Raw genomic sequence first — 14,808 nt, forward strand, 5'->3', positions numbered from 1 at the left:
TGATGAAAGCAGACTTGGCTACAGGAACAGTTTAACTCAAACTTACAAAGTTCACCTTGAAGTCAGATGAAGGTCGGATCACGTTCCCGCTAATGAATCGCACCGAGACCACTTCCTCTGAAGGATCTCTGTACATCTGAGTTCAGAAACAATTCAGGCTTGAAAACACCTTGAACGTCTAGATTTGTCAACATTTTTTACACCACGACACACACAACACACACCGGCACCGCACACTTTCCCAGTGATGTGTGTTTTCATTCGTTTTCATTCATTCACCGTTCAACCAAACATCATCATCAGGACAAATTGTCTAAGTTGTTTTGTGTCTACAGGTGGACGTCGGCAGCGTGACGACCTGGATGCTCAAAAACCTGACGTCATTAACGGAGTACACAGTCGGTGTGTTTGCTGTTTACAACGAGGGACAAGCGGAGCCTGTGACTAAAAGCTTCACCACAAGTAGGAAATAACATCAGTATTATTAGTCTGCATTCATTCTAATAACATGCAGAACAAAACATGAATGGCTGTCGTTACCATAACTACAACTGTCTGTGTGTGTGTGTGTGTGTGTCTGTGTGTGTGTGTGTAGAGACCGTCCCAGACCCGTTGGATCTGAGGAGCAGTGACATCACCACAGACAGCTTCCGGGTGTCATGGCAACACCCGGCCTCTGACGTGTTGCTGTACCGACTCACCTGGATGCCAGCCGACGGAGCAGACAGAGAGGAGGTAAACTGACGTACCTCTGATGTAGTAGAATAAATAGTACAACATTAAACCACTGAACAAACCTGAAAGGAATAAAAGCTGCTGCAACATTATTTATTATTCTGACTTTATACTAAACTAACAGTCACATCATACGTCGTCTTTTTGTCTCTTTTATAGATTGTTGATTAAAACTCAGCCGCGTTTTTATCTCAAATCTGATAAACTTGCATCAGATGATTCAATTAAGATACAGAACGAAGAAGCAGAGGTGAACTTAAAAAAAAAGAAAGAAAGATGAAAGTCGTCTCTGTATCTTCTCGTTATCTCGTCAGCTCAGAGATCATCTCAGAGATGATGATAATCCCCAAAACACAAGACGTGTTATCAGTCTCTTCACCCATTGGCTGATGGTTTATCTGCTGGTTCTTTTTCTGTCTTTATTTTGATCTTTCTGTCTCCTGCTGTGTTGTAACATTAAAAACACACTGTAGGCTTGTTTAACTGCAAATAAATTACAATAAATCTAAAATCAGATGTTTTTTTTCTTTGATGTAGAAGATTAAACTCAAGCTGATAAAGTTTTTTAACTAAAATAAGAATGATTCATCTCTTTATTCTCCTGCTGTTTCAGGCTCTGGTGAACGGAAACATAAACACCTACTTGATAAAAGGACTCAGCCCCGCCAGCGAGTACGAAGTCCTCCTGGCCGCCATCTACAAGAACGAGGTGGAGAGCGACGAGGTCATCCTGGTGGAGACCACCGGTAAATCACATCAATCGTCTTTACATCGTTTCTGAAGATTAAGAGATGAAACGTCGATGAAACTTTCACAACAACAACATCAAAGGATCCTTTAAGTTCTTTATGAAGCTTCTGTGAATGTTTTTTTTTTATCAAGCAGATTAATTAAATTACATTTTGTTTCATTTTCAGTTGATAGAGCAACCACCGTCGCTACGACAACCACCACCACAGCAGGTAAATATTTGTCTGCGGTCGTTGTATCGAGCTGCGTTCGTTTCCGCTCCACCTTCCTCTACCTCTCATGTTCCAACTCGCCCATCATCCTTCATCCATTATTTCATCCTAATACCCCCCCCCCCCCCTTCCTCCTCCTCCTCCTCCTCCTCCTCCTCCTTTCATTTATAACCTGAGTGGAAAATAATTTGTCGCTGATTAAATCCGTCCAGATTCAGATTGGACAAAAAATTGTAATTTGTGTGTGTGAATTTAGTGCAGTGAAAATCTATTCTGGTCTTTATGAACGCTGACTGTCAGACGTCATCGCAGCCACTTTACATAATTGTGAACCTTCATTAAACACATTTGACAACATGACATTTCTGCATCAGGAAATGAATGACTTCCTGTCGCCTTTTCTTGTAAACAAACAAAAGGTTTGATTCATTTCCTTCCTTATAAAAAACATGTTTTCCAGTTAACAATCTTCTTTTTTTATTGCTTTTGTCGGCACGTTGTCAATCAGCAGAATAATGTGACTCAGCGCTGCAACAATCCTCCAAATTAAACCGGCGAATACGACGTTTGACCACGTGCACTCCTGAGTCAGCAGTAATCTGCATCATTTGTCTAAAAAAATAATGATGTTTTATGATGTGACAACGCAAACTATTGGAAATAATCACTAATTTCAGCCCTTAAATGTTGTACATAAGTATTTTGGCGTCATGTTCTCAGGTTGTCCGTCCGTCTCATTCTGGCGAGATCTCAGGAACACCTGGAGGGAAGTTTTTCATATTTGGCACAAACGTCCACTCGGACTCAAGAATGAACTGATTAGATTTTGGTGGTTAAAGGTCAAAGGCCAATCATCGTCTACTATCATGGCTACGACTGTGTGTTCTATCAGATAGGGACGCCATGCTGAGGAAATTTTCCCACCAACTAAAAAACTTGTGGCGATATTCATCAATGACGCTCATCTGTAGAGCTCTTACTTTGATCTTTAACGTCAGATTTGTAGTTTAAATCTTCCCCTTATTTAACAGTTAGTGACGGCGGGTTTCAGGCTGCTGTCAGCGGGTCGTCCTCCGTGTACGACCGCTGTTCAGAACCAGAACCGGAGCAACTCGCCTGCCATCAGGAGAGCTGCTGACGTCTCACTCTGCTACTGATACTGTCAGTTTATAATTGTAGCGTCCGTCATCCGACTGAGTATTTATAACACGCTTGATACTTTACAAATTGGAGTTTTTTAATTTGATGAACATGGGCGCTGATACGTGACAATGAGGGTTTGTTTCTATAGAAGAAAGCAAAGCTACAGTGTGGGTAACATCGAGCACCGCGGCAACCCTACTATCAGAATGACCTTTACTGGCGAAACATGTGAACACATACAAGGAAAATACACTTAATACCTTTTATTAAATTGACATGGATGTAAACTGAAAGCTGACTTGTTGGCAGAGACAATATTTCTAGTTTTATTCTGTTTAACAGAACAGTAGAAATGATGTCTTATATTTAAATGTATAACTGTATAAACATGAAACTAATTCAGTGAACATCTGGTACAAGTAGATAAAGATCATATATGTGACGCTGGCGATAAAAACCAGTAAATAAAAATAGTTTTATGACTTTGAAAATACAGCTTCAGAAACATCAGGGATCAAGTTTAGGAAAATACCAGAAAGCAAATATCTGATTACAAGTTTAACTGATGACAGATCAATAAATGAATGAATGACATCTGCATATGATCAGTCTTTTCATTCTGTGACAGTTTTGTGCTTCATTGAGTTGATATTAACTCTCTCTGATCCTCCAGCTCCTCGTTACGGAGTGAGGAACATGAGGATCGACGATGAAACCACCTTCAGCATGCGGGTGTCGTGGCAGCAGCTCGACTCCTGGAACGTCCGACATTATCGGCTGAGCTACATCAGCGCCAGAGGAGACCGAGCGGAGGAGACGGTGAGACTTTGACTGTTTTCATGTAGAATCAGTTTAATAACAGACGACTGAGGGACGTTTTGACCGTCGTCACATGATCAGCGAGCCGGCTGAACATTTAGGTGGCGATTAGTGACATTTTTTGATTTTGTATTTCTTCCTGATGTGTTTTGCTTCGGTGTTTCTGATCTTCTCCCTCAAGAAATCAGATGTCAACAGTGTAGGTGGTGAGTTTTTCACTCCTAAATATGAAACACTTCCAGCGACAGACCAAGTATCTGTACATCTACATAGCGATAGCAGAGAGATGACAGGAAATGAAGGAGACAAAGATACAATGAAGGTCCACAGCTGGATCTGAACCAGGAAGTTGCGGTTTATTCGTCGGCTTTTGATGAATTAAATCGATGTTTGTCATTTAATCCGTCATTTAAAGGTGCAAGTAGATGTTTTCAAGTCAGATAAACATTTAAATATTTGCATCACTGAGATTTTAACTGTGTTTACTACATTAGTTCTGGTTGTTAGTTCTATTTTATTGTTAAGTCTATCTTAAGTCTGGAGAGGTTTGTAACTTGCTCCTTCATGGATGATTGCAGCTGCTGGATTCAAAACGATATAAAATGTCTTTGACTGGTGACTCAGAGTCCAGGCAGAAACAAAATGTGTCAAAAAGAATCAAAACACCGATAGAGACTCTTTAAACCACTCCTGCAGCATAATCCACTTCTCTGCTGCTGGTTTATATGTGTTTACTTTCTCTCCACTTCTGCGTTGTGCCTCTTTATAGCATCGAAGCTCCACCAGAAGAAGCTTCAGTGTGTTTAGTTATTTATTGGTGACAGTTCTGAACATACAGTATGTTTAACAGTAGAGACTTGACACCTTAAAGCAGCTATAAGAGATATTTTTATAATAATAACAGTGTCTGAGCTGACAGTTTGAGATGTGTTGGTCGTGACTCGTAGTGATGAACATACAGGGAATCATCATCTCAGCTTTACGGAGCTTTATAGTGAGTTTCAGCTCATTGTTTATCTGTCCGGCTGCAACTTTACTGTTCTGCTTCACTCTCAGCGTCTCATAGCGTCGTTTTCAGAGAAAAAGCTGTAAAAAGCCGCTGTACACTACCTGCTCAGCACCAAACGGCAAACAGACACAGTTAGCTGTAGACTAGCTGGTGAACATCGTGGAGCATTTAGCAGCTAAAGAGCCAGATATTTCCCTCAGGAGTTGGTGGAGAACAAAAACAGAGCTAAAAGAGAGTGAATGGGAGGAACAGAAACAGATAGATGTTGATTTAAATAAAGTGTCAATCATCTACAGAGGGAGGGGAGACAAAAGATGGCGGCGTTGAAGTCGATTGCTGGTGTTCAGAGTCGAGTTGAGAGGAAGAGGAGAGAGAGAGGGAGGAAGATTATGATGATGAAAACAGTGGCAGGTCTTCAAAGAGAGAGAGAGAGAGAGAGAGAGAGAGAGAGAGAGAGAGACTGGCAAGTCTTCACACTAATGAGCCACAACAGAGAGAGAGAGAGAGAGAGAGAGAGAGAGAGAGAGAGAGAGAGGTAAAGAGACAGAAAACAGAAACAAACAGTGATGACATGCGGCTTCTGTTTGGTGGAAACGTGCTGTGTTTGTGTCAGTGTGACTGCTTGCTGTACTCGTGTGTGGACGTGCTTGACAAGTAAACATTAAAATGCTAAATAGATGTTGATATAAATGCCAAAATTAAAGTTGAGATATCGGCAGTCGGTTCGAGAAATAAAAAGTATCTTTTAAATGTCAGTTATCAAAGCTGTGAATTGAAAAAACAACACAACAGTACTATTTTTGCCTCCTTCTTTTTTTTCCCTCTTTGTTTCTATATTAACATGTGTGATCATGTTAATATAGTAACTTCCCAGTTATGTATCAAGACTTAAAGTAGCAAAGTTAAAATTTGAGCTGCGAACATACAAAGATGTTTCTGTTGTGTTAACTTGAGTGATTTAATAGTTTTCTTATTCACATGCAGTTACTATACAATAATAGATAATAATATAATAGAAATAATAATATAATATATGAAGGTTTCGTCAAACTCAACAAAGCTTTAGAAATTTTACTGAAACTCAATACATTTTACATCTGAGTGAGAAAAACAAAGGAAATATTTTATTTCTGCTCATGATCCGAAGACAAATTTATTTTTTTATCTTCATTTGTCTTCTTGTAGTAACTTTTATATGATAATTAAGACGTGCTGGACATCCTTTATTTCTAAAGCTCCAAGAAGTATTCAGATCCTTTACGTAAAGTTATATTCATTAATCTTTATAATAACAACATAGCAACGTGTCAGTGTGTAATGTGTTTGGAATTATCAGAGACTCTGCAGCTCCTCTCGGCCTTACGGAGCTTTATAGTGAGTTTCAGCTCATTGTTTATCTGTCCAGCTGCAACTTTACTGTTCTGGTTCACTCTCAGTGTCTCATAGTGCCGTTTTGGGCTCTAAAAAGCCACTGTACACTACCTGCTCAGTACCAAACGGCAAACAGAGACAGTTATCTGTAGACTAGCTGGTGAACATAGTGGAGCATTTAGCAGCTAAAATGGTTAACACAGTTTAAATACACTGAGGGTCTTGTTACAATGGAGTAAAAAGTATAAAACTACACAATGCCACAAAAAAAGACACTGTAACTAACATAGCGACTAGCTGTTATACTATATGACATTATAAGATTATTAATACTGAAGCATCAGTGGGTAAGCATCTTTAAACCGTGTTGTTCCTTACAGACGTATCATATTTACTTGTGTGTGAAATCTTAATCTGAAAAGTAAAAGCTGAATTGTAGTGAAGTATCAAGTAGCATAAAATGGACGCAGTCAAGTAAAACTAAAGTGCAGTGAGGTGTCAGCAGTATGTCAGGTTAGTAAATGTCAAACAATCTCAACAATCATATTTTAGACTCTGAACTCGTCAGGTGTGTATTTATGTGTGTGTGAGTTTGTTGGTGTCGCCAACGCCGGAAGCCGCTGCGTCCCCTCGGCCGACTCCGGCCGCCGGACCCGCATCAGCCTTTTCATCCTGACAATAAAGAGTCGCCAGCTGCTCGCACCGGCGACTTGTTAAATGAGATCTCTTATCAAAGTGCGAACAGCTGTGGGTTCTGTTTGGCAATCTGGTCAGGTTATGAATCACCAAGTGCTGCACTCAATAGCGACCATTTAGATGTCTATCTGCCGGAGGGAAAAAAACTGGCCGGCTTCCTCTCCTGCTTTGTTCAAAGCAACTTTCACTCTGTGGTTTGTTGCTGCCAAGTGAGGGACAGTAGCCATTACAAAAAGAAAAAATAACTCATTTACATGTAATTGATTTCTGGATGGCAGTTATTATTATCCCAGCTTATCTTCACTGATAGAATCTGATCTGAAACTGCTAATAACGAAGCTGTAGGTGACGTGTTTTCTCTTAGTCGTAACTGAATCATATCAAATTTAATTAAATCACTGATTTTATGCAGCAGTTTAATGCAGTTCAGCATCATAAAAAAAGAGACAAAATAAATGTGTTGAACATATTAAAACAAAACAAACACTTTGGCTGCGTTCACATTACATCCTGAAGTGGCCCAAATCTATTTTTTGCCTCCAAATGACTCATCAGATTTTTTCACAGAAGTTTGAACAAACCAAATCAGATATTTTCATATCAGATCTGGGCCATGCTTGCATATGTGGATCTGATTCCTATCTGATCTCTGGCCGTGTGACTGCTGTCAGAACAGTCAGATCAGACGGCATGGTGGTGTGTTTTTTTAATGTCTCACCTCTCTGCTGTGGTGGAAATCTGAAAATAAAACTGACAAAGACCAAGTTGTCTTTCTGTCTTTGATGTAAAACCTTGCAAGGGATCAGCATACAGTCTAATGCTAACCAAAGGTGAGCATAAACTAAATGGTTACATGTTCAAGGTTATACAATATGAGTCTAAGTGTGTTTTTTTCACTACACTGCGCGTGTCGTCTGTCGTCATCATTCAGTGTCGACACATCACAGCCCGGTAAAAATAACCACGTTCTCAATATCATCATCTGTATTGTCTGCTGACCTCCGCAACCGATAATCCTGGATATGTTCGCTAGCACAAAGCCACGTCATCCATTTCAGTTAAATCTGCACATGTGTGGCCAGTTCAGGACCTCAACAGTGTTCACACCGTAGCCGGATACAGATCACTTACAAACATGAATGTGAACCAATAACACAAAAACACTGTAAATGAGCATTAAGGCCTGTAATGTGAACGTAGCCTCACATATGATCCACCATGAATGAAGCGCCTCATTAGGGCTGCGACTAACAATTATTGTCATTATCAATGAATCTGCTGATTATTTTCTCAATTGATTAGTTGTTTGGTCCATAAAATGTCAGAAAATGGTGAAAAATGTCAATAACTGTTTCCCAAAACCAAAGATGCAACTTAAAATGTCTTGATTGTCTCAAACAACAGTCCAACAACCCAAAGATATAAAGTTTATTGTCATATAGAACCAAAACCACCAGAAAATATTCACATTTTCTTTAAAAAAACGATGAATTGATTATCAAAATAGTTGGTGATCGATCAACTAACCAGTCAATCAACCAATCATGGCAGCTCTCTACCTGATAGGAGCTGGAGACTCGAACCTGACGCACCAGATGGTTCGTTACACAGAACCGTCTGAGAAGTCGTCCTCAGAAACTGTTTGGAAAATGGCAGGCGGACGCTTTCAAAAAAAAACCACACTTGGCAGGTGATTGGATGAACCATCTGTCTGTTGCCGTCTTAGCTTGCGAGGCAGCAGCTGGATGAGCGTCACAAGCGTGTAACTTGAAGCCTGACGAGATGGATTCTCGCGTGTTCTCGCGAATCCAGCTGCCTCCCGAGGTACATCATACTCTCACTTTTTGGTGCTTTCAGAGGTTTAAATACCTTTGATGTAGTGACTGACCCCCAGTCCTGTCAAATCTGTACCAGTATGTGATGGACAGATGGACACAGCTGGGTCAAATCCTCCTGTCTTGTCTGAGAGAAGATGATTTGAAGTCCTACAGTGTGTTTGTCTAAGACGGTTGATGTTGGAAAGAGTTAATTAAGTAGTTAAGAGGCTCCACAACTTTCACTGTGGAGAGTTTTTTATTTCAGTCTTATTGCTTTTCTAACATTTTCCCTCAGAAGAAGCAATCTGGAGAGTGAGAACTGTTATTGTTGTTGCCAAGTTCACAACAACATTTCACTGTTTTTCATCCCTGAAACTTTGTGCTTCACGTCGACCAGCTGTTCCACATCATCCCCAGAGACACTTAAAACACATTTATCTGAAAAACCTGCAGTGTTTCCAAATATAAGTTTCCATCACAGCCAAACAACTCCAACAGTCTCTCACATATACACAGAGATGCATTTTGGATGTATTGTGTGCAAGTTAATTGGTGTAAATTTAGCAGCATAGTTCTTATATTTTAATTAGTGCCGTCTAGATGATAAAATACTGACTTTGTCCAGCAGTGAGGACAGAATGAAAATGCTTTGGACATCTGAAGTTTCCTTTATACCTGCCCAGCACCAACAGATGGACAAAGTTATTGACAAGCTGGTGAAGTTAGCGGTACATCTAGCAGCTAAAAAGCTAAAGATATTTCCCTCAGGAGCTGGTGGAGACCAAAAACGGAGCTAAAAGGAGAGCGAATATTAGACTTACAGTTATCAGGTGGACATAAACACAACACCAACGGGATTATAATGTTGCTCTATGTCTGCTGGGTGTGTAACTACACAACTGTTTGTTAACAACAGTGTTGACTTCATGCAGTTCACCCATTTTCTCGTCTGTTCTCTTTCTGGTTTAGTCTGGGTCCATTCTTCCCAAACAATCACCAGACCAGACGGTTGTTACTTGTTTTTTTCTGTAATCTCATTTATCAACCTAAGTAAAAACATATTTTATTGATAATATAAGTTGGAATAACGCAATAAAAGGCCCATACCATGGAAGACTGTGGGTAATAGTGTAACTGACTTTGCACTCTGTGTTTTTTATGAAAAAAATATGATATAAACATGCGCTAACTCCCAGAGAGTTTCTGTTATGATATCATATTGTTATAGATGCATAATAAAACACAAATACCAACACGTTCTGACCAGCAGCTGATCCAGGTTTGCGGTAGAATAAAGTCTCTTGTGTTCTTACGTTCCTGTCAGTCTTTCATGCTGCACGATATTTCATAAAAATGGTCAGACATTTGCTAAAATACAGGAGCAAGGAGATGTCAATGTACACAATGCGACATATCTCCACTACAAAGACAAAATTATGGAGTCACAGCACTTCTTTGTTGATGAAACACAAGCGATATTATATCAGTCTGTATTCTGCCCCCTAGTGGTCACAATTCAAACACTGCAGCTTTAAACAAAACTATTTAAAACATAAACCTGATGTCACTGAGTTCAGAATTCTCAGCTTTCTACAAACTATAAACACAGAAGGTAATGGTTGCATCTATTTAAATGACTCTATCAGTGTTTTACCAGATGTCAGTATCTACACCAAGGCTGCGGGGCGACTCGACTCAGCCTGCAGCCTTCTGTCCACCGACAGCTGTGATACTGAAGCTCTGTTATTTCCCTGCGCTGCGCTTCATTCAGCGTCCAATAAACCAAAGCTGCCGGGCATCAGGAGCAATTCCACTGAGTGTAAACAGAGTTTTTGCTGTTATTGCTCTGCAACAAAACGTCGTACCAGGAGGTGAAAACTTTGTCAAGAGGAGGATTAAAAAGTTTTAAGCATCATGGTTTTCCTTCTGTCACTGATTCTTGTAGCTTATATATATATATTCAGGCCAAAAATCCAACTCCTGTCTTCAAGTTTTTAATTGTGTTTATTTTTCCTTTCTCCTTCTTTTTCTGATGGTTAGACCAACAGAACATTGATCCCCTCTTTTACATTGGAGGAGATTTTATGTTAAAAAAAAAAAAAAAAGTATTGAATGAAAATATCATCATTTATTTATATGGAAATGCCAGATTCTAAAATGACGTGTAGGGATACGTGAACAGTATCTGTCATCACAGGTTTAACCATTGTAATGCAAACTTTTGGTTATTTATAATATCTCAAATTCAAGGATTGAAGCTCATTGAAACGAGCAGTCACTGTGAGTTGATGACAGTAAGTTTCTTTTAAATGTTTGATATAGAAATTTCTATTAGGTTTGAAGGAAAAGGTACAAATTCAAGAGCAGTAAATCATAGGAGCCACTCTGAGCTGTTTTGATTTGTGTTTGAAAGTGGAAGTTCATTCTTGACTTTTTGGACCAAAAAGATCTGAGCTCAAAGGTTCACTTACTAGCTTTTCAGAGGTTTCAACCACATCTTTTGGCCTTCTTCAGTGAATGAAGCTGGTTCTCTTGTCACCACAAGTGTGGAACTTCAATCACATGATATGTAGTGGAAACGTACGGGTTCTGTCTGGTGTTCTTTCACCAATGTAGTGTTTCCTACAGCTGTTAAGCTGTGATGTCATGGTGATGTCATACAACACATCTAAGTGTGTTTCCAGGTGTGGGGGAGTCCTGCTGCATACGTGTAAACAGTAGTATAGAGTCTTTTGTGTCTCCAGAGGGAACTGTGTGAAACGGCAAGTGATGTCACCCGAGTCAGCATTGTCGGTTGAGGCTGAAGACTACAAGTTTGAGAATGAAAAAGGTCTGGGGGGTGAGGAGTTAGAAAGAAGTGAGGTTATCAGACCTCTGTAGCTCCTCATCTCTGCTGGAGGCTAACAGCTCCAGGCTACGTTAGCCGCTACTAGCATAACGCACCACAATCTGTAGATAATGTAATATGGAATAAATAAGACAATATCTCTGGTTCTGCTGCACCGATTTCAATCCTTTCGAGTCCAACGATGTTATTTCAATGCAAACAGTGGAGTATTCCTTTAAGGTGTTGAATGTTAAATATGCAAGGATTGAATTTGTTATACAGTAAGCACTGACCACTTATTACTGAAAGACTCTAGACTTTCAGACAGTCCAGACTTTATTTAACTGGGAGTTGACATGGTCTCATATGTACGTTGGTGGTTTCTTTAAGTCTTCTTCAACACCTGGGTGTATTAAGAAGGCTTAATGTCAGGTTTTTCTTCTCTTCTTGCTCACTAGCGTAGTCACCTTAAATAAACTCCCGTCACCTATGTACTCGACTGAGTTTCCCCCATTCAGCTTTGCCTTCGAGCCTTGTGGCTCCGGCGACGTCTCGGATGGATCCAACTTAATATTCTTGGCCTGAACAGACTCTGTCAAAAACTAGATTGGGTTTCTGAATCCTATAAATACTTTATGAAACCATGTTTGCATTTACAAAAAAAAAAAAAAAAGGAGTGTAGCTGGAGGAAGTTTCCTCCAACAGTGTGGCTTGGTGACAGTTTAGAGACTTGCTGCCTTTTTCATCAGACTGAGCTGAAATTGATTTGTCAAGGCCCGCGGTGCTTGTCTGACGTTTTTTTGGGGGGAGGGGTGGAGGGTTTGTGGATGGAGCCAGACTAGACTGTACATGGTCAGAATGCAAACTGGACTGACGGACCGACGGACCGACGGACTGACGGACAGGGAGACAAAAGGGCTGGAGAAGAGAGAGACAGAGGAATGAAAAGACTGAGGTTGTCTACATGTACAAGTCAACCTTTGAGAAGATGAAAGATTTCTTCTACCCAGAACAAAACAACCATATCAAAGTTTATCTGGGGGTAGAAACAGGTCATCAGACAGCAAAAGAAACTCCACGAAAACAACCCAACAGTGAAGCGTTTGAAAATGTCTCTGACTGATATTTGAAACTGAGGAGAAGTTTTGCTGTACAGTTTTAACTCTTCCTTTAGTATCTCCGATTGTTTATTTGTCAGGTGTTTCACTCACTGAATTAGATGAATCTGGTGAGTTTAAGTAGTTTCTCAATTGAATTTCCAGAAAAATTACAATGTCAAGGTTTATGTTACTATCACGATTCAATTTAAGGGCTGCAACTAGTGATTAATGATCATGATTAAGCAATTCATTTTGCTTCGGTCATCAAAAGTCAGAGTTTCCAAGGTGATGACTTCAAATTTCTTGTTTTTTCTGGCCAATTTCCCAAAACCCCAAAATATTTATTTCACAATGATATAAAACAGAGAAAAGCAGCAAATTCTCACATGAAAGACGCTGGAACTAGAGAATGTTTGTTATTTTTTTCCTTGAAAAGTTACTTAAATGATTAAACTGTTATTAGGAGCAATAGCAATAGTTGCAGATTCATTTCCTGTTGATTGACGAATTGATTTGTGGTAATGTGATGGAAGATCCCACCCCTGGGCTATCAGTGTGAGAGAAAGTATTATTCACAGAGACAAATAGCGAGACATGACAATAGAAATCAATATATATCATTAAAATTCATTAACAGAGGTAGAGAGAGAAACAAAGGTAGACAAGACAACAGAGAAGACATAAATAAAAGAAAGAAAAGAGAGCTGGAAGCAGAGATAAGGAGAGAAGAGGAAGCCTGCAGGGTAAAGGAGCAGATTACCTTTTTCTCCGGCATGTGAAGGGCGTCTCACCTGGACCGATGAGTCATTTAGGGATCAGTTTTAACAAAAGGCCACAGACAAGTGGGGAGGAAACCGGGATACAATTAACCTCCGCAGCTCTTGAAACCTGCAGCAACTCTCCAATAAAAGGCTTTTATACCGCTGGTTTTCAAGTTCATTCATGAATCAGTTCCAAGGAAAATACCGGCATGTAATAAGATAGATATCAAAGAGGAATTCCACCAAAATCTAATTTTGTTCAGATCCTGCAGCGGTGCAGGTTATTCTTAAAAAACTGACAAAACACCAGAAAAAGAATTTCATAAGACTCTTGTTTTATTAAACATCTTAAAAGCAGTGGAAGCCTCTATTCAGTCTACCAGCATGTGTCTGTCCTGCAGAGTTTAGAGCCCAACAGTCAGACTGTCCTGCTGTTACAACATCTGCCATCAGCACATAACTTAACACTGTTTGATCTTACAGTTTATGTGCACTGTAGCATTAATTAAACTAATGAAATCCAATTTTAAAAAAGGGGACTAGAGACTCTTGCCAATAAAGGGATGGTTTATAATTCATGTGTTTCATTTTCTTCAATCAGTTTCTGCAAACACTAGTGTCACCTGCTACGTGTCCTGCTACACCCCGAAAAGGGGAAAGATGGTTTAAAATTGATCTGTCATTTGTTTCTGCCTTCAGAGGACAGTGCCGACGGGTCAGAACAGCCTGGTTCTGCAGCCTCTGCTGTCAGATACCGAGTACAAAATCGCCATCACTCCCGTTTACATGGAAGGAGACGGACCGACAGCGGCTCGGATGGGACGAACACGTGAGTCTGATTCAGTTTTTAGTTTGTTTGACCGTCTTTTAATTGATTCAGTTGATCAGATTCATTAATTCTGCTCACTTCATTTGTGTCATTCTCACCTGTTTTAAAGTTCTGTCACATTTAAAACTTCGATATAGCTGCAAACTTCTTGATCCTTGTAGATCTGAAGAGTTTTTTTATTGGAGGGAGGACGGGTGGGGTTGAGAGGGGTGACATGAGGTTTGTGGTTGTAGTGAAACTGTTGTGGGTTGCTGTAACTTCAGATATTGCTTACTTACAGATAATGCTTGACTCGCTCCTTTTACAACTAGAAAAAACGCACTCGGATGAAATCAGCACCATGTTCTCAGATGACACCTGTGCAGTCAAGCAGATTTGTAGAAATCTTGAGCACAGATGGCGTACGACAAAACAAGAGATTTTTAACTTTGCCTGGGTCGAGAGTGCACTTTCAGCTGTTAGGACAGCATGTTTCTCTCACCTGATTAACACTAATAAAAATAATCCTTGGTTTCTGTTTGATACTGTCGCTAAACTCACACAGAACATCCCTGTCAATAACTCCTCAGTCAATGCTGATCATTTCCTGAAATTCTTCACAAATAGGATTGACTCAATCAGAGATAAAGTCACTGGTCCACACTCCTCCCAGAATGATGGCTGTGAACTCTCCAATACTTTGATCGATGCAGGCACTGTGACCAACCGCACTCTCTCACAGTTTGAAATGATTTCCCCT

General features: G+C 39.9%; 1 protein-coding gene across 6 annotated transcripts in view; it reads left to right on the forward strand.

Moving 5' to 3' along the window:
- Positions 1-14,808, forward strand: part of LOC137198211 (collagen alpha-1(XIV) chain-like) — a 222,721-nt gene that overhangs the window by 90,033 nt on the left and 117,880 nt on the right. For all 6 annotated transcript variants that reach the window (XM_067611887.1, XM_067611892.1, XM_067611891.1 and 3 more), the window contains 6 exons: positions 336-462; positions 596-735; positions 1,349-1,481; positions 1,653-1,697; positions 3,514-3,659; positions 13,940-14,069. In XM_067611887.1, the coding sequence (XP_067467988.1) occupies positions 336-462; positions 596-735; positions 1,349-1,481; positions 1,653-1,697; positions 3,514-3,659; positions 13,940-14,069 (721 nt within the window). The remainder of the gene's footprint in view (positions 1-335; positions 463-595; positions 736-1,348; positions 1,482-1,652; positions 1,698-3,513; positions 3,660-13,939; positions 14,070-14,808) is intronic.

The sequence above is a fragment of the Thunnus thynnus genome, chromosome 15 (assembly GCF_963924715.1).
Source record: "Thunnus thynnus chromosome 15, fThuThy2.1, whole genome shotgun sequence".
Taxonomy (NCBI): Eukaryota; Metazoa; Chordata; class Actinopteri; order Scombriformes; family Scombridae; genus Thunnus; species Thunnus thynnus.